The 26,778-nt window shown below is 42.9% G+C and overlaps 1 protein-coding gene across 10 annotated transcripts in view; it reads right to left on the bottom strand.

Moving 5' to 3' along the window:
• Positions 1–26,778, bottom strand: part of STON1 (stonin 1) — a 36,306-nt gene that overhangs the window by 8,534 nt on the left and 994 nt on the right. For 2 of the 10 annotated variants that reach the window (XM_049833538.1, XM_049833537.1), the window contains exons 2-5: positions 14,049–16,037; positions 4,559–4,761; positions 4,074–4,174; positions 521–3,969 (exon numbers count right to left, since the gene is read on the bottom strand). In XM_049833538.1, coding sequence (XP_049689495.1) covers positions 4,100–4,174; positions 4,559–4,761; positions 14,049–15,993 — 2,223 coding nt within the window. In that variant the 5' untranslated portion in view covers positions 15,994–16,037 and the 3' untranslated portion in view covers positions 521–3,969; positions 4,074–4,099. The other 8 variants (XR_007510104.1, XR_007510105.1, XM_049833540.1 and 5 more) reach the window with 8 other exon arrangements.

The raw sequence follows: 26,778 nt of genomic DNA, 5'->3' as shown, positions 1-26,778 counted from the left end.
TATATTTTCCATTAAAAATAACAGCACTGCTTCAGAGTTATCAAAATTATAGCTAAGTACTACTAACTGCAGCAGTTAGTCACTGTGTTTAGTCAACAAAAAGACAAATAAATGTAAAATAGAGGTGTGGACACCAATACTGCAGCTAAGAAGTTCATCAAGTAAAATAAATGCAACTAAAAGCAACACGTGAGAACACGTTTTCAGATGTAAAGTACTTTTGGACAATTAATACGGAATCTGGGGAAAAAAAGCAAGGAGCGTAAGGATGACAGAGGCTTGGCATCATGTTCAATGGAGTGCACCATCATCCTCATTTCTCGAGAGCTGCTACACAGGGGCAGTCAGAGCGTCATTCCCAATCGCTGCAAAGCTTCAGCTTTGACACCCAGTAACACCTCTTTTCCTCTCTTTTGTGCTCTTTTCTGATTGGAATAAGCAAGCATTGCAGGTTGCTTACTTACTAGCATCAAGAATCTTCTATAGTGGGTTTTTTCTGCCCATTACCACTATTCATTCCTTTTTTTTTTTTTTGCCTCCTGTTTATTCTTAGAGACTTTGATGCAGATCCCATTTTTGTCAGTTAAAAGACTTCCATTGAGTTCAATGGGTGTTTGAATCCAAAATCACATCAAGTACCATTTACCTACAGTAATACAATTAGTATGAGAAAGATGAATGCAAAGATAAAGTTTGTCGGTTTCAGCAAATACAACACTTTGTAAATAAGGCAAACACACTATAAAAATAGGTGTTCTCATTGATTTCGGTTGAAGTTATAAAATATCCCAAACCCTGCTGGCCCTTTGTGAAGGAAACACAGATACTACCTAAATACTGCCCTGTAGTAAATGTTAAGGAAGTGTCAGCATCTTAAGTGACCCAAACAGTTGGAAGCATTTCAGTGACTGCAGGCGCTAGCTGCGGGAAGCAGAGATCAGATACATGTGAAACCTGGTTCCTCGCACGATGCCAATGTACCTCATGGGTTATTTAAAGCTCCAGTCCTTCCGCTAGCTGGACACTGAGCATCACAACAGCTTAGAGCAACTGCTCCTCATCTCCCTTCCCCTCCCAAAATTACAGTTAGACTACTTATAGCCCAGATTTCTAAAGAATCAAAGCCAGTATGTTTACTCACTCTTACCTGCTGTAGCACTCGTAGAAAATGTTAGCAAAGGGTCTTAAATATTGAGAATATTTGTTCAGTAGGTTATATTCAAGGATGTCAGACAATGCAGAAGAAAGGGGAAGCCAGAGTGCTTCTGCTTTGCCATGTTGCAATAGAATAGGAGGTTAGAATTTGAGGGAGGGGAGTTAGACAACCCAAACTTTCTTTCTCTAAACTATAGCCTGTTTTTAAATATTCTGACAGCGAGGCATACAAACATCAGTTTGAGACTGTACAGGGTAATTATTCAGCCTTAGGCTGCACTAATTGTCAGGTTTAAACTGAAAGCCACGCATTAAACAGGGTAACTTTCTTTCAGTGTGGCAATATTTCTGTGGAATTAATTCCCTGTGATCCTGATTCAATTCCGATTAAAGTTAATGGCAAGTCTTGCAGGCCTTGGATGGAAATCCAAGAGTCTGCAATATAGATAAAGCTGTAGCTTGACCCTTTTATATTAATGAGTTCAGTAAGGCTGAATGATCATTTGCACCATACCAGATATAATACAGACACACTAGCTGGAAAGATGACTTGTAATGTGGCTGTTCATCACTTAGGCCATTCAAGACAATAGCTCATATCTTGAGGGGTCAACACTACATGGGCTTCTTAAATACATCCCGAGATACAGCAGACACCTGACAGAAGAAAAGCAGCCGTTGCTTCTGCACGACTCATACCACCACCAGGTACCGAATGCTCAGGAGTTGAGTGTTGCAAATGGGGATCCTGCAGTGAAAGAGTTCCAGAACAGCCTGGCTGTCCCTCCTTCTTGAAAACAGAAAAATAGGGGCCAGCTGGGCAAGGCAGGCTTTGGACAATAACCAACAGATTTACCAAATTAGCTGTATTAATGCCAATCAAAACAAGTCAGCCTCAGACAAAAGTTAGTGCAGGTATCTGCAACACATATTTTGCTTCCTCTACCTTACCAAGCAAAGAGGTTAATAGATATTGTAGCTCTAGTATAACCATGGACTTCAGCAAGCTGTAGAGCTCTGCTGTGATGCTAAGCGTAAACACTTTGCCCTAGCGCACGCTGTCCCCCTTAGTTCAGCTGAGAAGTATATAAACCAAAATTAAATACGAACAAAACAAACCAAACAACTTGAAGGTCCTAATGGCTTCTCAAGTCAAAACACTGATGGAGGATGCAACAGCTGAGACGTATTTGGATCACTACTACATTCAAATGCTTGCTTAGATTTATAATAATATAATCTGCTAATAAAAAGGGATATCTAGAGGAGCCAAAATACCATTATAGTCTATCTGGGGCTTTGGCAATGCAATACCCATAAAGAACCTGCCCTCAGGATTTACTATGGAATCTATTACCCATTTCATTCTCAGCTTCTAAATGGGGGTTTCCATTAAATGGGGGTTTCCAATAAACTTTTCAGTTTATTGTGATGAACTAGGTTCATATTATGGCCTTCTGTTTGCTCAGACTGGTAATTTTCGCAGTGCATATCCCACATATTTCTACTTTTGGGGAATAACATTTATCTGTATTTTTACACAGTGTTCATATAAACAGTTACAAGCTGTGACAAAATATAAAGTGAGACTTAGTGCATTACTATATTTTTGTTCTCCACTAATTTCAATTTGAAGTGAGGATAATTTTAGGAAAACTGCAGGGGAAAAAAAAAAAAAAAGTATCAGGACCATTTTTTTAATTTCTCAGACTTTTTCAGACGTGGAATTACAGCCCACAGAAAATGACAAAGGGGATAATGGCTGAGGGGAAGCATTAAAACGTTTCCCTAAATGCCAATAGTTTGTTTAAAATACACTTAACACATTGATACAGGATTAATAGCTCAAGCTGCCTGCTGAAGCATCACAGCTTCACTTCCCTTGCAATTGTCCATTCCTGCATTGTTTCCCCACAGAAAACGCCTTTAGAGTCAGTAGCATGAAACCATCTCCCTTCCCATGCATGGAAAGACTGTCTTAAAAGTTACTCAAAGCAACAGCTCCTGCAGTTTCCAAACCAACATCTGGAATTTGCATCCTAAAGGAGACCCAGAGCAAATAGCAGCAACCAGCCCTTTCTTCAGTTTGTGGGGAAAATCCTCCACTGGTGTAAATTCTCACAGCTTCATCAAATGAAATGGGCCTGGACTGATTTATGCTTGCTGAGGATCCACCCCTTGTCTCACTTGCTGCAGTAGTGAAAAAGATTTGTCTAATGCTGGCACAGAAATTTCAATCACATCTGCCATATGTTTTTTTTTGCCCAAGAGATTACTTTAAGTGAACTTATAAAGTGCTGGGGGGGAAACACTCGCAGCCACAGAAAAATGAAGAATATTATTGCAGAGGAACTTTTCCCATTTTACCAATGAAATCACCCAGTTTCCACCTCATTAATTGAGGCTCTTGTCGAGAATAATATTACGACTTGTTCTGTTCACATATATCAAGGGGAGCAGAAACATGAGGGACTTCACTTTTCAAACACCATTAAAAAAAGGTCCTGCTGGATCTTACACAGATGCTGGTCTGCACATAAGCACTCTGGCAGTTTTTATTGCTGAATATTATATGTCCAAGTGACATGAACTCTTTGAGTAGAACCATTAGGTTTCAATATGGAGTATGAGATCATTCCCAAGTTATAGATACACAACAGGAAAATAATATATTACAATCAGTCAATTAAGTGCTCACATCCTGCAACTCTTTACAAGGAGACCTTACTCATACCAGTATTCCCATGACAGGAAGTTTTCTTGAACGCAGGCCAGTCAAACAAGTACTGATTTGCGGAATCAAACCCAAGAGCACTAAAAAAAAAGAAAAAAAATCAATGACCATGTTTATCCTAAACTAGGTCACTGCGCTTCTTCTAACAATAGAATTTCCTATGTAAATTGATTCCTACTAATACCCTATGACGGTGCCTCCTGTCCTCTTTTACTGCATTAGGCAGTTGCCAGCCTTATCTGGATCTTCTCCATCAAGCCTAATCCACTTCTTTTCAATTTCAACCTGTAGTTAGAAAGCAAACAAAAAAAAAAACCCAGGTAGAATTAGCCAATAATTGGGCATTGAAAGTGTGAACTGCAACAACAGCATGAATAAAAGCTTTGACACAGAATCAAAACATTTCCAGACCCAACAGATTTCAAAACCACTACTCCCAAAAATAGCTCAACTAAGGAAAAACAACGCTGCATTAGCAGTTCTGTTTTTCAGCATCATCTTTGATCAGACAAGGAATTATTTTTTAATGATTCTTTTGCTCAAAGTCATTATCGCAAATACATGTAAGATATGTCTAGAATACAAAGTACATCTGCTTTGCAAATACTGTATGGGGGAGTGGGGAGGAAGAAGAGGAGGAAAACACTGAAAACATAGCCCTGAAAATACCTGGCAATTGTAAAAAGCTTTCTGGACTACGTGTTTCTGGGGTTGCAGATCGCTTTCTATGCCCAGTGACTTGACTTCTGTTCCTGAGGCACAGGTATCATGGACAACAAACTGGACAGTAGCAAATGGATACCAGTCAGAAGGTATTTCCTGGTCTGATCCGAGTTCCAGTTTGTAAGACAGGCTGTGTGGATGATCTGAACCTTGGGAAAAAAAAAAAAAAAAAAACATAACACACCATCAGTTAATTATCTTTTCTTTGTTTACACTGCAAGGTTAATCTCCTAGCAAGAGAGCACAGCTCTATCTCTTATTAAAGCAGAGCTGTTATGGTATAAGATTTTTCTATCTATAATCTTTTGCTACTTGGGCATAAGGTGGCCCCTTACTAATTTTTTGTCTGCTTCAGCACACTTTTCACAATCATTGCAGTTTTACAAATTAATTTACACAAGATTTACCAGATCCTTCCAGCTTCTGATTGACATAAGAGTATTACAAACGTAGGGGTTAGTTGCTAAATTCAGACTGTTAGACAAGAATCTCAGTTTTCCCTTAAAAATACACTTCTTGTAGAAAAATAAAAACTGGAAGGCCTCAGCTTAGCCAAGGCAGCGATGCTGCCCTGTGTCCAACAACCACCCTTTCCAGAGCACTTTGCTATAGGAATTTTACTGGCACGTTTATTTCAAGTACTACAGCTATCTTGTGTAACATCATTTATTACAGTATGTCTATGGCAGGAAGATAAAGGTGCAGCTCAGGTGCTGCTCAAACAAGATATATCCCAACTGCCAGGATAAGGGCTACCTGGACTGCCTTGCTAGCTTGGTTTGTTACTGGGAAAAAAACATACCCCATTTCTTCCAGACAAAAGTATTGCTAAAGTAACTGTCATGTTATAAAGCAGAGTCATGAAGGACTGCCCAAGTAGTGCAGCGTATTCTAAATTACTTTAAACCAGCCTTAGATCCTAGGGATCACTTGCTTTAGTGTTCCTTATATATGGCAATGGTAAGGGAAAGCATTTCTCCTTCTCCTGGCACACAGGAACACCAGGGTGAACAGTCTGCTTTCCAAAGAATCCAAGGTCAGCAGGCTCACTATGTGCATCAGAGCAATATAATATAATATAATATAAAATAATACAATATAATGTAATATATAATGAAAAGAATCCTTTATATTGCAGCTGCCTCTCCAAATTCTTCAGGGCAAAAAGTAGTAATTCTGCATTTCTCATCCTCTCCAGGATTTTAAGCATCAGCATAGACAACTAACTACCATTTGGCTGCAGGCAGAAAAAAAGCAGAGAGAGGATTGGCTGTATTTTGTCAAAGGCAAGCCTGACAGCGTATATTTGGTTCTCATCCATTACACTGAATGGCATCCCGAAGTTCAGGCAAATATCCCATTCTTTATGCACGGGCTTCCTCCCGTGGCAGGAATCAATTTCGTATCAGAATGAAGGAAAGACTGAAGATGGAGTTAACATACATTGAGCTTTATCCATCCCGTGGGAAAAATCGCTATAACACTCCACGTCCACAGGCTCACAGGTATTTCGTAAGGCAAAAATGAATGAAAAAAGCGACATCTCCGTTGCTCCTGGGAGCCTTGGGCTGGGTGCATCCTCTGGTCTGTGCTGCAGGTTTTCCCTGCAACCTGCCCCACAGCCTGCCCGAGCCAGTTCTTGTTATAGGAGGCAATTTACGTCTGAGCAGTTTGATGGGCAGAGTTCTGTCACACGTGTCTCTGACTTCACCAGAGCAAAGTCTAATTCAATAAACCGTCCTCCAGATTTCATTCCAAGTCCGTCATGAAGTCAATGGGTCCCCAAAAATCAAGGTTTAAAGAGCATGAAATTCATGCTTGTCTTAATCATACTCACTAAAATACTTAACATTTTGTTTTCCTTTTGACTAATTATATAATTAGTATAATGAATAATTCCCTCCGTCTTCCTTGCTGTTACACTCAACAGCACAGTTAAAACTTGACTGCCTGGAAGAAAATGTGAGGGAAGGGAAGAAAGGAATAGGAAGTGTCCCTGGATTATCAGCCCCTGAACTTCAGGTGGGGAGGTCTCCAACTCTTTTTCTCCCCGCTTCTTTTTTCCACATTTAATAACAACAATAATAATCAGTAGCTTAAAAAAAGCTGTTTGCTGACTGCAAAAGTGTTCCTCTCCCTGTTCGGTTGACCCCAAAGGCACGCACACAGAAACACAGCAGCATTTACAGCCACCACTTCGGACAAGGGGCATGTCACTGGCCAACTGCAATCCTTCACCACCTGGACTCTGTACGTGGCTGATTTACAAGCATCCCCTGCAGGCTTGCTTCCAGCAGTACATCACATTCAAGCCTTGTCCTAAATGCTGCTTCTTTACATAACTACTTGTAACGTTCAAAGAAAACCTGAATTGGATTTCAGAAAATAATGCTATATACACACCAGCTAGAATCCTGCACCATGGAAGAGTATCAAACACTGGCCGTGAGGTGTCCCAGGCATCTTTAAAGAAACGTGTATCACAACGGAGAGCCAGCAACTGCTCCCCACATGGCACCAGCTACTTCTTTCTACCAAAGCACAGCTCTAATACATGTTCATAATGAACTGGTTACAGAAGTTGTAGGACGAGGTAATACAACTTGCACTCGTAAATGCAAGGGCAGATCCATAAAAGGGACTGGTAGGGATCACTGCAACAAAAAATGTGTAGGTCCTGAGTTTTGGGAATGAAGCTCCCCTAAATATGTCCAGTACAATAGCAGCTTTAAGGTGACTGGGGAGAAGTAGGTGCCCAGAAACGGCCATCGCCAAAGCCAGCACAGAGGAAGGGAAACCAAACTGAGCAGGACAGGCTGGAGAGATCAAATGGAAAAACTTCACCCCTCCTTGCAGACTTTACAACCCACCTGGCGCACCAGTCAAGGCACAACGCTTTACAAGCCCACGCACTTAAAAAATTACAACCACCACCCAAACCATGGCCCGTGAGCAAAAGCAGCACCACTGTCACCTCCTTTTTATGTATTAACCTACCGCTCAGTTCACTTGCACATGAATCGGGCTCAGTCACCCACGCAGCTATACGGCAAGGCTGGTATGGGGGTGGAGCAGGAGGTACTGACTGTGATTTGTGCTAAATCAGTGCTCCCGCTGTGTGCGAGACATTACTCATGCCTCTGAGCACACTACAGGACAGGGTCCTTCAAGGCACTAAAGCACAAAGAAACCCCGTTTGCAAGCCCACAAAGGTCGTAGGCAAAGGAGTGCGATGTCAGGGGCACGCAGCTTGTGGCTAAAGTCTCAGGACAGTAAGAGAATACGCAGAGACAGGTAAAACTATAGCATTAGGGACTTTATTACTGAAATAGAGGAGGGAACAATGTCAGAAACAAGAGTTACGGCCACCTGCCAACCCCTTGAGAACTAAGTTGGAGCACCAAACAAGCGTGAGGAGGAGATGGTGCTTCATCACTCATGTACACAGGGACAGGCAGATCTGTATACCTCTGTGATGTGGGCCTTGTCCACGATCTGTTGCTGGTCATCTCTTGCTGTGTCCAAGCCCATTTCTCCTGCACTAACACTCCCTTGGTCCACAGTCCCTCTTCCAGACTGCCTGGACATGGTGGAATGAGCCCCTGTTGAGGTGGGACTCTCCATCCTTGAATCTGCCACCGTCCCAGCAACAGCTATGGTGACAGCAGCACCAGTGGTGAAGGAGGCCATAAGAAGGACCCCGTTCCAGAGCCAAACTGTGAGATGTCATCCCCATCTGTGGCACCACAACCCAACTGAGCTGTGCTCCTCTTGGCTCCCAGGACCTGCTCCACTCTCCCGTGGCGGTGCCAGGATACAGCTTGGCAACACACTTACTTGACCTTGGTCTTTGTGCTGTTAGCTGGGTTGGGATGTGCAGACTGCACAACATAATCCACAAGTGAAGTGTCCTGGAGAAAACAGCAGGGATTGCAACACTAAGATGGCACATCATGCCTTGGCCAGGAAAGCAGCACACTTTGCCTCTGGGGCTATGGTTGACCAAGGATCTGAGGAGAAAGGGTTTGCTGAAGAGCAGTAACATCTTGCTTGGAGTCCATTTGTGGTAGTAGGAAAATGGAGTAGATCTAAGAGCTTTTGGAGATCAAATTCAACATCATCTTGTTGTGGGAAGGAGGCCTATGAAGAAACAAGTAGCAATGGGAATTGTCTGGAAAATTATTTTGTCTTCTGAGAAAGGGAATCCAGAAATAACCACTGCTTGGAATTTTCCTGGGCAAGTATCTGATGGTAAATGTTGGATGATAGATGTCCACTTGAGCCCAGGAATAAATGGGACGTTCCTCATGGTCTGCTGCTAAAGGCTGCTCTGTTAGACGTGGCACAGTTGTGATTCAGCACCATATAGTCCTTTAAAAAAAAAACCCCTGGGCGTATATTCCAGCTAACCCACACCCATGAGGTAGTCTCACTGTCGGGATCCAGTGAATTCTGGGGTCCTTCCTTTCCCCTGGGTGGCAACCTGCAAAGGCAGAGACAGTTTTGGAATCTGGGTAAGGCTACTGCCCTGGGTCCTCTGGAGCAGCCTCCACTGGACCTTTTTGCCTACTCCCAAAACACAGGGTTCCCCCCAGTCCATCCATCGCTTGTACCAACGTCAATGTCAGAAGGAGGTACTCACCACTTCACTTGCGGAGAAATTCTTCTGCCCACCGCTGGGCTGTGCTAGGAGCATGAAGCAACTTCCCATCAGCTGTCAGACAAAAAAGGGATCGACCAACACTTCGGAAGACTGTGAGCATTGCCTTAGTTTTCACCTAAAACTGGCCAGTCCTTGTCACCTCTGCTCCATGAAACTCTTGCTTCCCAGGCCTTGTATTACACTGGAGTTGGAAGAAGAAAGACAGGCTGCATGTACAAAAAGATTCTTTTGCAAAAGAAACTGGAATGCTGAAAAAGCAAGATGTTGGCCAGAAACAGAGAACAGGTAGTGGTGTGGAAAGACAAGTGATATGGACTAGACACAGTGTAAGTTTGTACACCAAGCTAAGACAAGATATTCAGATGCAAGCCCAGCTATCCAAAATGTGGCCCATCAGACATCGTGGAGACGTGACCATCTGGACTGATGAAATTGAATCACTCCTGAAAAGCAACTAGGTAATTTGGGGAGATAACTGAGCTTTTACTAGCTAACTTAGGAGACAGAAACCCTGTGGTTTACATGTCTAGGCAACTTATTAAGACTGTTGTGAATTGAGAGACGTAAGTCTCTCCTGGTTTACATCTGAAAATCTGGCTTAGTTCCTAAAAATGTTCCAAATTCTTGCTCTCTTCCTCTGAAGAATAACAACAAGAAAGCCAAAACAAACAAACAAAGATCAGAAAAACTATGAAACTAGATTCAAATTGCCATTTAGAATTCATATAGCACTTCACAAACAATTAAACATCTAACTTTGCTGCATCTACTCACACTATGTAGCCCTTATTCACCTGTATGAGTAGTGTTCAGGCAACCTTGATCTGAGAAAGACTCGTGAAGCCAAGCAATTAAGGCCCAAAAAAAAAGTGCTGGTTATTTTAGTTAAGTAGTAGTCATTCTATTTTTGCCAAAATAGATCCAGTTCTAAAAGTCTTATTTTCAACATGAAAACATCAACAATTACTAAGAACAGATGTACATCAGGATTGTTAGAAGTTAACAACTCCTGCAGCTATGTCTAAATGGGTGCATTTATCCAACCTTCCAGGAGAAATGCATAGGAAATAGGGGAGTGGGAAGGTACCGCCACCAAGGAGCAGTTTGCAATGGTGCTGGCGCCAGAAGGAGGTGGCTGGGCAGGGATGGAGCCCACCTGACAAAGTCATGGCTTGGAATTTCCACCTAGGCAGTTTAGAAAATAAGAAAAGCAGCAGCTGAAGGTTGCTGGTAACCACATTACCTCCCACACTGGAGCCCCTGCTCAGATGCTAAAAGGCTGCCAAGCAACCACAAGCTCCCCTGGCTCCATTTCTCTGTGTTGCTTAATCACTGCTTCCTCAGTGTGGCTCCATGATGAAGAAGAAAAGGAGAAATAATCAGCTGAAGAACTGTTGCTTTACACAGCAGCCCAAGGATGGAGGTGTCCTAGCAGGAAACACCTCAGGGCACAAATTTACACAGTAAGGGATTAAAACACAGCATTTTCGAAGTCTAGTCTCTCTCCAGCTCCCTGGGTGACGCAAGTGCATACAGCTTCTCCAGTGCAAAGACTGGCCCCAGTACTGTGCTGAAATCCTAACATGTTCTACATTTCCTTATACGATGCTCCAATTTCACAAATATAGACTCAATTTGCAGAAATTTCATTGGATCAACCCTTTGAAGTCTATGGCTTTTTAACTTTTTTTCTTTCTTTAAGTAATGCTAACACTCTGGCTCCAAACTCTCCATTTATATATCTGAATAAGCATAGGCAGCTTTTAAAAATCTGGGGTATATCGCAGCTCACATCGACTTCGCTTGGCCAGCACTCTTCCAAGGAAGCACTTTAGTAGAATCCAGTGGACACTAACATATTTTGATGTCTGTAAACAGAGTCACAATATAACTGTAGGCAACCTTTCCTTTTCCCTTCTCTTTTTTTAAGAAGGCTTGGACAAAGGCTTTTTGAAAGCAAAAGCCTCGGCATATTTTTCTCCCTGCAGTAAACGTATTATGAAAGTTTACATATCTCTATTAGTTTGACTGCCTCCAGATTTTTGGCACGCCTTGGGACAACTCTATTTTTAAACTTTTAACTGCATGCAGAAAACTTGATAGAGAGGTTTAAAATTTGACTGGGCAGTATTACTACCAAAATGTTTTTTTCAAATGCATACACACTGCAAGGATACAAATGATTTTGCAGATCCCAGCCAGAGGAATTATTCAAATGTCAAAAGTTTAAGCTACTGGTAGAAAATAATGTAAAGCTGTAGAATGCCACAAAAAACAGTTCTTACTTTCAAATAATATAAAACTGAAGTTAATTGTGCACATCAAATCTTAAGGTAAATGAACTGCAGGGAATTAAAGACTTTGGAAGACTTATAATCTTCTTTAAAATTGCCTGACTCAATTGCTGACTTGATTTTGCAGAAGCAAACTTATGTTAAATAGCAAAGAATATTAAAAGCTACCCAGACAGTCCCATAAGCCTTGGGAAAACACATGGGTCGCAGCAGCACAGTGCAAATCCTTGAAGCCTGGAGTACAAGACACCCGTATCTACAGATTTTGAAGACCTGAAGAATTTTCTTCTGCCTACTAGTTCTCCTACATCTCTCCATCAACGCCTCTGCCCTCCCAGTCCATTTTCCCGTCTCCCCAACCCCTCCCTTACTGCCTCCCCTTATCTCTCCTCTCTCTGTCCTTCCCCCACCCCCCAATAATTCTGGCTTGGCTCCCTCCCTCCCATCGTCTGCCGATGCTGCGGCTCCTCCGCTCTCCCGCCGCCCATCGCTTGGCAGCCACCGGCACCCTCTCCGAGCAGAGCGTGAGATACCCCAGTAACAAGCAGCGTGTAAAAGGGAGGGCTCAGCCAATTCGGGAGGAACTATATGGCATTAGCCACAGGTCCAAGCCGAGCAGAGCTTCTTCCAAACCAAAAGAAGGGGAAAACCAGAGATGGTGTTAACGCGACGTCATTTCCAAATCTGACCACAGTAGCGTTTGTGCTGTTCCCCTCGCGGTGCGCGTCAATAGGAGTTGAAAGGCACAATTGCTCAAGGTTTGAGAGACCTCATCGCCTAAGCAAGACCCAGTCTGCACACAAAAGGGACCAGTATTTCCATGCAGCACCATTAGTAAAAATACTAGCTCTCGTCTGCCAGTAGCCATGCAGTAATTCATACTCTCACAACTGCCACATTAGCACGTTGATGTAGGATGCTTTCAAATGCAGTTTTAATACCAAAAGCAATCTAGTTCATATATAAGCTCAGGATAATATTCCCTTTTCATTTGCTCCTGCCCCAGTTTTTCTGTCGATCTGTTAATTCTGCAACTGAAATATCAATCACAATTAAAATATCAAATATCAAACTGTAAAAAAATAAAATAAAATAAAGTCATAATTACCTAAACAACAGGTCAGCTCAAATATAACTTACAATTAGTTAAAAATGAGCAAAAAAAAAATCCTTGGGAGTTTTTTTGCTTTTACTTTTTTTTTTTCCTTCTTTTTTTAATAGTCCTGAATGTTAACTCTCACCTGCACACACATCTAGCTGTCAGAACCTGGGAATGGATATGTCAACTTAGTACTAGCATACCTGAAACCAGGACTTAAGATTAAATCTTTTCTGGACATTTTAAAGAGGTAGTTAGTCCAGATAGTTAGGATACTACGAGACTAGGCCAATCCATTTGTTAATTCTACACACTTATCCCCTTCTCAAAAGTACAGGTTTTACAGATATTTTAGGCAAAATGCTTTAACAGATGCCCTTGTCTTACACAGATTCGCAAAGCCTCAAATACACATAATGCATATCCAAGCAAAGGATCAAATGCCTTCACTCTACAGAACTTGAAGCAGAACACTGTATGCCTCAAGAATTTTTATGCCTTTAGAAAAATACTATACAGGGCTATTAATCTGGTAATGTGACTAAAAAATGGAATTTTAAACCCATATGTTTGTATTTCCCTTCCCCCAAAAGTCATATTTTCTCGATTAGATTAAGGTAAATTAACTATTTTACTTAGTGGGAAATTAACAACTTCCATGCGCACAACTATAAACTTAGCTGGTTTTATTGCTGCAAGTTTTTAGTGAGGTACCACCATCAGAGAGAAATGGGAATAAAGTGGGAGGCATTTTTTCTCAGTGCAGTTATTGCCATGAACGTACAATCGCAATGCACAAACGCATAAAAGAGGTAATGGATATTAGCCTTTGCAAAAAAGCACAGTCAAGTTCCTACAGCAAGTGTGACCACAGTACCTTCTAGTGACGTATCATACCTACCGTTTCTTAAATGATGCTAGAAAGCCAAGACCCAACAGTTACAATACCACCTTTTCTATTAACTCTGTGAAATTGGGTGGGCAAATCATTTTACCTACCAGCATTTGCTTCCCATCCCACCATTGCCCAGCTGGTATATGTGAAGCATAAACCCTTCCCTCTTTCTTACTACAGACTTGAGGTTTACTCAGAATGCTGAGATCCACTTCCATGATATTGCACACATAATTGCTGATAATAATACACCTGTCCCCATCGAATAAATTAGGAAAATGTCCTTTAAAAAAAAAAAAAAAAAAAAAAAAAAAAAAAAAAAAAAAAAAGAAAGAAAGGCTATATTCTCTTTTTCCTAAAAGGTTACTCCAGCTTTTACCAATACCACCGCACAGATAAAGACCCAAACTACGGAAGCTGATGGAGGTACACAAGCATAAAAACAGTGCACCCAAGCCCATCATTTTATAGCACAAATTATTTACTTGAGTTTTTATCTGGAAGCCTGTCTATCTTCCACACAACAGCCCGGTAGGCACTCTCGTATTTTGCTGTTCCAACCGAGACTTGTATCACGGGATCAGATTCAACCTCGTGTAAAGCGCCAAGGCATGCTCTCCTATTCATTTTTGCTTTTAGGGACTTCTGCCTTTGGAGGTTCATGGTCCAAAGTGCTTTGACCCACTGCGTGGGAACGGGAAAGCGTATCATAACGTTTTCACAGTATTTCACATAGGGTAAACGCGCTGGGATCAGAGCAGTTGAAGACATGTTTATAAAAGCCTGAAGTTCAACGTATGCCCCCTGAACCACTACCACAGCCTTCACAGAAAAGGGAAGGTCTTGCCCATTATACCGTGTCGTGAAACGCATCAGTTCCAGCCTACAGGCATCGGGGGGCGTAAACTTAACAATTCGCGATTGCTCGAATTCCTGCGCTTTGACGCAGTTATGGAAATGGCAATCAAGAATATCAATCCATTTCTTCTCCTCCTCCTTCTCGAAGTAACGCTCGTCTCTCTTCTGGAGCTCCAGGTCATTCAGGGTTAGAAAGCAGTCGGCGTTTCCGTTCACAAAACACAAGCAGTAAATGTGCGTAATGACGGCACTTTCTACAAGTTTTCCTTCTGCCTTAGTGACTTTCCCCCAAAAGTTATCCACTATTTCCAGAGTCATTTCTTGCTCTTCATAATTCCTCTTTTGTCTAGAAACAGTAGGAAGTTTCATAAGCTCTTCCTCGACCGTTACGAGGAAATCGGTGAAGTCGTTATAATCGGTGGTGCCCAGCTTCAACATCTGCTCAACCTCCGGCTCATGGATCACTTCTACTTTGGGATGATACCTCCTTTTCTCTGTGTAAGACACACACTCAATCTTCACAGTATGGATCTTTCCTGAGACATTATAGCTCTCTAATTTGGGTTCGGACAGCTTACAGTGTGGCTGCAGCTGGAATTCCTTGAAAGGTTTCTCCAGGCCTTTTTCATAATACATCTGCAATATGCCTCCGGCTAGGACGCTAAGGTAAATAGGGCCCCATTGCCGAGACGACATCATGTTCTTCTTTTCAGGAATCCTCAGCATGAACGGCCACCCATCCACTTTCTGGCTCCTGAAGAGGCTGCGTGGGACAGCAGGGGAGAGCTTGTGCCACGCGTGGGCGCTGGAGACGGGTGGGCTTCCCACAGCATCAGAGCTATCAGCTTGCAGGTGTTCAAGCCGCTCACAGATGTAGCTGAAGGAGCCCTGGTTAAGGCTTTTCTGATCATGGCAAGTTTCTTTGTCTTTAGGATGACAGGCGCTCCTGTCGAGCGCTTTGTCCTTTCTGTGTGTGCTAACATTAGCTGGCGATGCGCTGAGGGAGCATCCTTCCTTCCAAAAAGGACTGGAAAAAGCACAGTCGCTCTGGAAGTACGGGAAGCGCCCCGGTGCTGATGACGACTCTCCTAACTCCTCGCAGCTTCCTGGAGGATTAGGGCTTCCTTCCTCTGTCGATTTGGAGACCGAAGTCTTAACGGGATGGTCATTAGGCAAGGTGTTCAAAGGAAGGCTGCTCCGTTTCTGCGAGGTGAGGGACGAGCAAGTCCCGGGTGATGGAAGAAGGTTAACGTTTGATGGCCATTCAGGGATGGGATAAAGGATGTGAATCCCAGGCTTTGGGATGCATGGACTTCCTGGGTAGTCTCTGGTAGGTGTAGTAAGTGGAGAGTTGCTGGGGGGGCCAGGACTTAGGTAGAAGTCAACTACGGGAGACGAGAGCGGAGTGCTGCCTGTAGAAGATGACCTACTTGAAGACTCATGCACACTAGACAGATTGAGTTTAAGGCCATTTGCTTTACAGCTACTCTGATTATCAACTGATTTCTGAGGTGACTGGAAGAGCGGCTCGTCATCAAAGGTGACCCAATTTGCTGGATTTGTGGAACACATCTTGTGGAGCAGCTTGAGGCACTTGCACACGTATCACCCACAATCTATGAAGAAACAGACATGAGCAGAAATAAATTCTCTTGAAAGACAAAACGAACCCAACCCTTATAAAATTCAAACCACACAAAGCTCAAAATTCGCATGCCATTCACAAATCCAGTGTACTTTGTGTTTTACACGTATAATCTCAGATAGCCATGTAGAAACAGATAAACTGCCCATGAATCCCCGCTGCTCTCCCAGGTTGGGGATCGAAGGGGGATCTAAGCTTTATGGGCTGTTCAGAGCATCTGTTGTATGCAGCCTCCGGAGCAGAGAGAGCAGAAAGTCCCGTAGCGGTACAGGACCGCTTGCGTAATAAAACTTTCTACTATACAGCTTACGTGTAGCTTGGAATATGGACAGAGATTTTCCATTCTAGGCATCTGCTCCAGGTGAGGTTTCCCCTCTTTCCCCCCCTTAAACAAAACAGCATTTTACTAAGATTGGCGCAGCTGTTTCCAAAAACAAAATTAGGAAGGTGAGAGAGGATTTTGTTGTTGTTGTTGAAAAGCTGTAGCAACTCAGTGCTGGTGGCAAAGGTACGCATACTACAGCCATCAGGGCAAAAGCAGCCCGCCAAGATAACACGCAATGAGCAGCCAGTTCCTGACGTCTCTCCAAGGCAGATGTTCTCCTCCTGCAATGGACAGAAGCAACGGGGCGGTTGCATGAGCATCCCCAGGTCAGAGGCAGCGGGGAGCGGGTTGTGGCCACCAGACCTGGCCTGCCACTCATCAACCGCTCCATCCTGCTATCTGAAGTGCCTCCTGCCAGGAGCAGCGTGCGTAGACTGGTCCCAGACGCCTTCCAGACCTGGGCAGGAATCGCTTCACATCGGTTCCTTCAACCCTGACTTACACTCTTAGAGAATGGACACATTGAGGCGGAGTGGTGGAAAAGCATTAAACATATAAACAAGAAAGTTAGCCCTAAGGATGAGCGATACATCCCTGTTGAAGGGTAGACTACAAGCATCCACTGGAGATAAAATGGTGGTGAAACACAAGTAAGGCCAAGTAACAACATGTGTGTCTGCTAAGCACTGAATTGGCTGGCGGCCTGGAAAAAGTACAGGTCTTTAAAGCAATTAATAAACTACACTTCATCAAAAAAAGTATCTTTGGTAAAGGGCTCAGCTAGATGTCCTCAGAGCAGGACTGCAACCAGTAAATAATTAATCTTGCCTTCGTGGTTTTAAATCATGCACTGAAATGTAAATGCTCGCTGTATCCTTATGCAGGGTATGTCGTCCCCAAAGTTCTTCCTCCCCACTGCTCCTGACGGATGAAGAAGCGAGCAATAAATCGCTAATGACTGAGGAGGAATCGAGTACAATGAAGCACCACAGGGCACACATAAACATCGTTCATTTGATAAAAAGTTATTCTTGTTATGTCAGAACATATTCGTGTTTGCCTGAAAGCACAAGGAAGGCAAAGTTCATATAGAAAAAAGCACCTGCACATACGTTACTCTGTCAATTAAGGTTAGATAACGATGACTTAAAGCTATTTGTGCACAGACAGCCATAGTTAGGCTGTTTATTAATTGCAGGGCACTACAGCATATAATCACGTAACCACAAAAGCCATTCTTTATCTGTAGCATTTGGAGAACAGTTCGTTTCTAGAGATGCCAAAGTTCAGCCAAGTGAAATCTTATGCTACGAGTCATTATTTTTACCATTTCCCCGCCATTTTTCAGCCAGTTTATAGCTGCTAAGAAAGTACCATAAACTGTGGCACAGCCCACTCAGTCTGCAGCCAAGCAAACAAGAGCTTGCAATGGAGGAGGACTCTGGTCCTTCATTAATTTTTGAACTCTCGACCTTTTTGTTCAGTAAAAATATTTGCACTATGCTAGTTATTTTATAAGCACTCTCCTCTCCACTCACAAAGAGAGAGAGAGAGAAGAGAAAGGAGCAAACAAGTTACAAATCACTATCATAGCTCAGACACACACAACTACCAGTGTACCCTTCACCCACACAATCACTTCATCAAAATAAAGTGTAGCAGTGGAAAGAAAAATCACAGCTGTTTGTTCACTGACTTGGTCATCATTTTTTCCTCCCATTCCACACCCTCCTCCTCCCTGCCCTCCAGTTGACGGCACTGCTCCTTCAGCAGTATATAGTGGTTATTTCTAGATCGGGAAGTTTCAAAGTTTTCAGACCTTGCTTCATCTCAGCAAGCCTCGTTTGTTAACGACAGCTTATGTGATGCTAACTCGGAGCGTGTCTTTTTTCTGCAACAGCTGGGACCGTGGGGCACGCTGGTAAATGGAGAGCATTAGGAAGCAGCCTCAAAGCCTGCCATTAAAAATTCCTCCGGCATTTAAAAGAGATAAGCGACCGCCAACGAGAGAAAAAACCACACTGAGCGAGGGGAGAGAAAGCCTTTCTCTCCGGAGGGGCTCCGGGGACGGTGCAGGGGTACGGCGTGAAGCTCCGCGGAAACGACGGCCAGTTTGGCAGCCGGACGAGGCGCGGCGATTCGGTACGGCCGCAGCCACGCTGAAGGGACAAATCACAAAACGCCGAGATGCGCCAGTGAAAAAGAAAACATAAAATGGGACTGTAAGTAAATACAAATGTTGTTTACAGTAAAGAACACATTTTGCAGCCTGTTTCCCTTTCCTGTTAGAAATGAAGTTTTTCAGCGTCCTTATATTATTTCCAGATGTCGATTTTTTTTTTTCCCCCAATGTCTGTTACTATTCACTTTTTAAAATGTGATGTTACAGATTATTTGGCAGGTTTTTTTCCTGTTACAAAACAAAAAGGTGTTTGAAATTCACCTGCCAAATATTTAACTTCAGTCAATAAATGTCTATGAAGAAAACCGCTTTCACAGATGGAGCTTTCATCTGCAGTTACAATACCCTCAATGTACCTGTCAGAGGCTGTAGGTTTCACCTTTTATTACTGTTCCAGATATGTGTTTTAGAAAAAAAAGATACTGGTGTTAACAAAAACACACATGCAAGAAGAAGTAAGCACTGAAAAAGATAGCAGTTCCCCAAACCTGACTACTAGGAATGGAGAAAAAAATCCAAAAGGATCTTTAAAAGCTGTTTGTATAATGCCATGCTAATAAAAGGAAATGCACCCTCTCGTGTGTTATGGGCAACACCATTCATCTGGTATTAAAAAAAAATAAAATTAGCCTTATGCTACTTTACATAGCTTGTTCTCTGATGCTTTTACATCTGCACAACACAATAAAGTAATCCTTTCTCTGAAGTTCTTTTTTGTTCTAAAAAGTGCTCCAAATTCCTTCTTAAGAATTAGGATGTTCTTCCTCAAAATTGCAGTAAACTTAGGCTTCGGGATAGATGTGTTTTGCCTCCAGAAGGCTCCCATGGGACCCACGTAAACGTAACCCAAATGTTTTGGGTAAGAGGAAAACGATACAAGATGCCATTGATCTCCATTACCACATGTTATGCGGCCCATAACATTTAAATTACAAGCATGTGTGGTATCTCGTTCAGATATGCGACAGGAAATACCGTTTTTAGAATATTGAAACTGCAAACAAAGAAGCTGGCTGAAATAACAGTTGATCCTAAATGCATCAATTCCAGTGAACCCAAAAGCTGCAACTCATCTCAGTTCATCCTCTCCTGCCTGAAAACAATCTTCCCATTTATCAGATTAACTCAGTCTCTCAGCGTTTAATGAACAGTAGTTGAGGCTTAATTTCTTCATTTTAATACCTCGAGGATGTAAGGAAGAGAAATCCTATCCTATTACTGGGAGATTTTATAGGCTGTAGCTATTACTGGGTCCTTTGTTGCTTCAAAAATCCCAGATCAAATCTGCAGCAAAAATACTGCTCAGCTTTTGTGCCTTGCTGGGGGATACCGTTACCACTTCCTACAGCGAAACAGAAATAACAACTTCCTACTCGCTCCAGGGTGCAATTCAAGGTATTGACTTTGGTACTTTTAATCCAGGTACGGCTTGGTCCTCACCTACCTGAGGATGCTGACTTGGCATCCAGCCTCCGCGGCAGGGAAGCAGCAGCATCTGCACCAGCACGGTGCACGACTGAACCCCCTGAGCATCTCACTCCCAGGGTCTTCCCTAACGTTTGGCACCAGTTAAAACCCTCAAGCACATCCCTCCGGATTTAAACACAAAGGTCCTTTTTTCAAATAGTGGAGGAGCATGGAGTCAGCTAATGGGGAATGGCAGGGAAACATCTCCCTTCTGCAAAGCACAAAGCAAGAAAATGCAATGTTTAGTAGACGGTACTCACATTCCAAAACACACAGAAAAGCAGAATTTTATAAATACATTCCTTATTGCCTCTCTAGCTCCAGAGGCCATTGTGGCTTCAGAACTGTTCAGCTATACATCCTCTAAATAAATTCTCTTTGCAACACCCGAGCACGTACCTTACACGTGCCACTTGCATGGTGGGCTCTTATTGGGCAAATATCAACCTCGTGAAATGTTTCAAGCTCAAAAAAAGCAGACTTACCTACACACAGTGTGACAAAACAGTTAAATAATCCCTTCAAAACAAGCTGAGATCTTCGCATGAGCTACTGTGTTTGTGGACAACGCCTGGTCGTTGTATTTCCAGCCTTCCAAAACGACTATGGACCCCATACGCTACTACAGGACAATTATATTTCCAGGAACTACGTCGTCCGTTGCACATAGGCTATAGAGAAATTTAATGCAAAACTCTGCATACTGTGCACGCTGTGGTGAAGCTGTCCCATAACGATACCATATGAGTTGTTACCGTTTCTTGTACAAATATGTAGACAATTCCTCAAGCGTTTTGCCATAAAGTGTAATAGTCTCACAGGAAAGTAGAAATTCTCTGCAGTTTAAGCAATAAAGCACATATGGTATACAAAATACCCTAAACGTTTGTAAGCCCTTGTGATATCCTAGTAAAATATGGCAGATTTATCTCTGTATTTTACAGCATATTCTTTGTATCACCGTTTTGTTTATTACTTAACTATGCAAAAACTTGAAGCCTACAGTCTACGTAAAATACTGCTTGATTTATGTTGATTTGCCTCAAATTTTATTTCGAGACTACATATGGCTGCACTTTTATTTAACTCCGCTCTACCTCTCCTAGACAAACACACACAAAAAAAAAGTTCTCCAACCTATACCCCTGAAATAAATATAAGCAAAAGCCACAACTGATGGGAAATAGGAATTTCTTGGCTTTTGCTTGTACTTGGGATACATACATGGATTAAGTCTCCCACTGCATTACTCATTACTCTTAGAAAACAGGGAACTGGTGTAACAGTCAAAAATATACACTGACTTCAAAGTGTAATGTGAACTTATATTTACATTGCTCACTCTCTGGGGGCACAGGCACAGCTGGGAGAAGTTCGGAGCTCACAGCTAATCTGTTTAATTTGGAATTCCTTACTCTTGGCCCCAAGAGCTTGAGGAATTAAAGCTTTCAGCTTTTGACAGTGCGCATGTCCCCAGAGCAAAGGCAGGCGTAACTCTTGCAAACGCCTCTCGCAATTCCTTGTTTCTGCCTTGAGTCAAAGGGGAGTTTACAAATAAGGCGGTTGGTACTTGCATGTGCAAGCATGAAAAAATTAACGTTTTTAAGGGCATCAACACAACGCATCACAGTATGTTCCCAAGCGGAGATAGCACCTGCTTTCCTCGCTGGGGAAAAGGATATCACAGAGGCTGAATCGGCCTCTAGCGAGGACGGCATCACCCGGATTGGGACATGGGGGACTCGCCACCACAAAAGCAAGTACCGACGGCTACAGCAGCGGCACTCTCTGTGTGCCAGGAGAGCATCCAGCGGTCGGGAGGGATGCTACGCAGAGGCACCGGACAAAGGAGGCCCGAAGAAATGCCGGCTCCTCTGCCTCTCGGTCACATCTCATGCTTTAAAGGCTGTAAGCGGATACGAGATTCACACGGGAGGGAAAACCTACGGGAAGCTCTCAAATGAAAAATGAAAGAAAAGCAGCAGTGCTGCCAGATTCACACCTCTGCTAACTGTTCTAGCCTGTCGAGCTGTGGTTGAAGTGGGTCCTCCCCAGAGAAGTAGCTCCTCTTCTTGCTCACAACAGGAGGTTAGATGGTGAGGACCTCCCAGTTTATACGAAAATTTAGCATAGCTATTCAAAACAATTCCCATTTTTGCCATGAAATAATCACCCAAACCTCAGCTGCTGTGCACTGTAAATAAACTCCTTTTCGTGTCTAGATCCATTCTAGGAGACCTTCCCTAACACTCAGATGTGAAGTCATTTCAAAGCTGCCTCAAAAAGACAACAAAACAGCATGCATGACTGGTCTTGTGTGTAACACGATCGGCTGCAACCAGTCTCCCCACGTACTGTAAGCCCCGATTCCCACACCCCCCCTCGCCGGGCTCCAGCAGTCACACCACCACGGGTGAGTCAGACCAGCTTTCTCCTTCAGTTTCTTAGTTGGGAATAAAAATCAAGGCAGGAAAGCCTAGAAACAATGTTTTACTGGAAGTGCTGGTAGGATTTTATGGGGACATGCCAAAGATGCTTTCTACAGGAACAGAGAGCTTTTCATAAATCACTGCAACACAGTCACCTGGGATCTGCAGCACCATTCCTCTCGAGGCTTTTTTGCAGAGTTTGTTGTCACAAACGTAACTTTCAGAATGGGCTAAAAAACCCTAAATAGAATAAACTAAAAATAAATAAACTAAATGAAATAAACTACAGTAGAAATCTAATTTAAGTGTCATTAGGAAAGATACCGGAACAGAGACCTGAAGCTGCTCTTGCAAGTCACTCAAGAGTTTCTCCATCAGTGCATGCAGCCAAGCACTGAGCTGCAAAAAACAATAGTAGTCCTCTCACCCTAAAGGCCACCTCGCTGACCTGAAGGGAACTATAAAGTTACTTGCAACAATTCCTACACTGCCTGCCGTGACTTAACCAGTATGCAGACACATTACAAAACGCATGAATCAATGAATGCAACAGCACGGAGAAGTCAATCAAAAGCCAATCTCCAGCTACAAAATGTTCAAGGGTCACAGTGCTCGCAATGAGCACTTTCTAACTTAAAAATAAAATAAAATAAAATAAATTTCTCAATCCACAGCTACATGTCACTATGTTGTTTCAAGAAGACGCAATCACATCTTGCATCACACACCACCAACTCTGGATAATTCTGGTGCATAAGAAAGAGCCAGAAACAGGTACACTTTGTAACCTGTAATTTTGTTTTAAATGTAACAAAAGTGGCAATAAAGGCGCTTATCTCTGGTGTATCATCAGGTCTAACCACAAGAATGGCAAACACCAGTACACGACACGAGTCTAAGCATCTTTCTCAGGTCCATCAGTTCTAACTTCTCAGCCACTTCTTTCGGAAGACACTCAGAAAAGAGTCCCAGCTGAGATTTCCAGCCTTTTCCTGTTCACAGGGTGGATTCCTGTCTCGGAAGGTGACAGGCTGACTGTGCCAGGTCTAAGGAACGTACGCCTGGTAGCACATGTGTCTGTGCATCGTTGGACTCCAGGCTGGTAACTGAGGAGGCAGGACGGGGGGCACCCACGCTCGTGCCCCATTTGCTGGCAAATGGGATGGTCAGGAAAAACCTCAGGAGGACACAATCTGCTATCAAAGGCAGTAGGAGCATTACTACTAGCTCGAATTAAACCACAAAATGTTATACTTTTGCACTGAACATCTTTAACAGAAGAAAACTCTCTTTTCCTAGAAGAAATAAAAAAAAAAAAGCATGATCAAATCAATATTAACTACTCCATGTTTTTAGTCTCTTCCTTCCTGGATAGCACAGGGCCTTCTAAGACACATCACTTGTGTGTGAGATGTGATCGCATCTTCTCAAAACAAAATAGTTACACGTAGCTGTGGCTTGGGAAAAACTTTTTCTGATGTTAGAAAGCGCTGGTTGCAAGCCTGTGATCCTTAAGTGGTTTGTAGCTGGAGATTGGCTTTTCGTTGACTTCTCCGTGCTGTTGCACTGAATTTCTTCCTATTATCTGGTTAGACAAGATATGTAAATCATTTTTAATTCACTTCACCGTGCATGCGCACGTTTCTCTCGTGTATCCAACACACCTCTCCACAGGCCCTTTCTTCTTCCTACAGCTGAACCCCCCCAGTCAGAAGATGGACGGGGGAGAAGAGGCTGAGGTCGCTGGGCTGTCGAGCTGCACGGAGCAGCGTGGGTGCACCCCTGAAAGGTGCTTCTGTTCCCACTCCCATTCAGTTTACTCAGCCAGTCCTGCTTTATCCTCTCTGAATCGCACTCCTCTTCAGCATCACCATAGTGACTGCATAACTTACCCTCCGTAGGCAGATTTCGGAGAGCCAATGGACAGCTGCGGAAAAGTCTCATGTAAACTGTTTATTGACACAAGCTGACACTTTACTGTACAGAAGGTTGGGATTTGTTTTAATTAAAAACAAAACCAAAACAAAACACCAAACCCTCAGCATAGTCCTCTGGCCTGGAAGAGACAGGAAAATGAACCTATTTTTGTTTACAGTGCTTCTGCAGGTCACTAAGTTAATGGAACATTACTGCACCTACCGAAGCAATTTTTAACTGTGTTTAGGAAACATGTTATTATTAGGAATGCACAAACATCCCACAAAAGTACTCTGGTCACGGCAGCGCTGCAGAGGGCTCTGGCAAGTAGTTTAACATCACAAACCCCTCCCTCTCCCCTCCCCTCCCCCTGAGCAGAGGCAGAGATTTATAATATGCTACCAAGCAGCAGAAATGCAGTTATGGGTGGCTGTCCTGCTTCTGTAAAGTCAACAGCCTTTTCTTTTTTTATAGGATTAAGCAGCCCTCTGGATGGGGAAAAAAAAAAAAGCCTGAATGCTTTGGCATACGGATCACATCAAATATTAAACTGGTCACGGTCAGAAAAAAATGTAAACCTGGTCCTCTGCTAGTGCTAGTGTTTGCAGTGTCCAAGGGAAGCAATGGATGAAATGCCACAAAGAATACACGGCACAAAAATACACTTCAAAAACTCTTGCCACTAATCTCAGCAGTGAATAATATAAAGTAGGGAAGCTAATAGAAATACTATATTTAGCATATTCACTGAACAACATCATACATTTTCCTGGAGGTTTTTTTATCCACGTTTAAAACTATGTCATGCTTTAGTGCCCAAGAAACAAGTGCTAATACCTTCCCGGAGACTAACACACGACATAGTGTTTGCAGAGCTCTTCTAAACTGACAAAGTACTGCCTGACAGCTATTAGGAATATTTTCTGACAGACCAACTCTCTTCTAAACTGCAGGACACTCCCCTTCTCCCTGCCTTAGAGCCTTATAAGAATACTAGCACTAATGAGGAGGAGGGTCACAATTAAATTCTTCTTTGTTTATTTGGACAGAGGTATTTTTAACAGCTACTGATGACAGTCATGTCAGGAAGTATAATTCATAATGCAGTCACCCAAAAAAGCCTCATCTGGGTTCCTCTCCAGAAGTTTTTTAAGATAGACGTGTGGGTAGTCTGGCTTCCTGAAGCAAAAGACTCCAGCTCATATTTATACTGACCAAAAACACAAGAAAAGGAGTGGCGGACCAGAGGAATCTTGTTTACCAAAACATGGAGTAAAACACTGTCCACGATAGTGCATCCCTATTCATGCAATTGGGTGTACTTCATGCTGGAGTTAACATTCACACACAGAAAAACTTAGAAGTTTACATTAATTTGCTATTTAGAGATCTGGATTTGGACAGTGATATCAAAAAGCTGGGCCATTCAGCTTACAAATGCCAGTAATTTTTAAAGTGATAGAAAATTACATTCTTTCTCTGTGCAGAAGGAGATGGGGAGAAAGAGGATAAACCGAATCTGAGCATGAAACAAGGACCTCGTACCTGCCTTCGGGCAGAGCTGCCCAGTGGTGTGATTTACAACTCCAGCCGTGCTCACCCTTGTACAAACCACTTCTGTGCTCAACTACAGCGAGTTACAGAGTACAGTGCTAAGTTCTCCTCTCCATGTGGCTACCCATACATATAGTCAAGAAAGCAGCTAATCTTTTTTCATAACATTTTCTGGGGGTGGGTGTATTTTCAGGCACCACCAAGCCAGGCAGCGCAAGGTTTTGTCTTCAGCTACCTTTTTTTCTTCTTCTCTTACAGACGTAGCAGAGTCTCAGCCTCCAGATAGGGAGAAGTGAGTTAACAGCAAAATGAACAGTTCATATTCAAGAGCCTCAGGCTCCAAAACTTCTGTTCCCTCCTCCCTCCTCCCCAGACAGTCATTACTGCTCTCCCAAAGAAAGCTAAGTCCTGTTTGCAGAGAAATCAGTGAGGGTTTCTAGGGCACTCCACCTCAGAGAAAAAACATTGGGGAAAGTAAGTGTAGACTTCTGTAACATAGCTTTCACTGGGGTCCTATTAAATACCTTAGTCAGCATTTTCCCTAGCACATTTCAAAGGGCTCTTCTTTGCCACAAGTATCAGAACACCTACATCTTTAAAAAAAAAGCTTCCTAAAAAGTCCCCCTTCAGCGAGTACTTATTTAAAGCCACAAAGTGAAAATTTGCTATATTCTTTCTCATCTACAGTATGCTTGAAATACCATCTCTAGAGTTTGCACTAAGGGTGTATATGGTAAGTGCAGGCTAATCATTTCAGCCCCGTGCGGCACATCCTTCTGCATCCGCTCTGGTTGTTTTCCCAAAGCCCTACACCCCGCTGTATGTAGGGGAGAGATTT

Source organism: Accipiter gentilis, chromosome 30 (genome assembly GCF_929443795.1).
Source record: "Accipiter gentilis chromosome 30, bAccGen1.1, whole genome shotgun sequence".
NCBI lineage: Eukaryota > Metazoa > Chordata > Aves > Accipitriformes > Accipitridae > Astur > Astur gentilis.
This window is presented reverse-complemented; position numbering and strand designations above follow the sequence as displayed.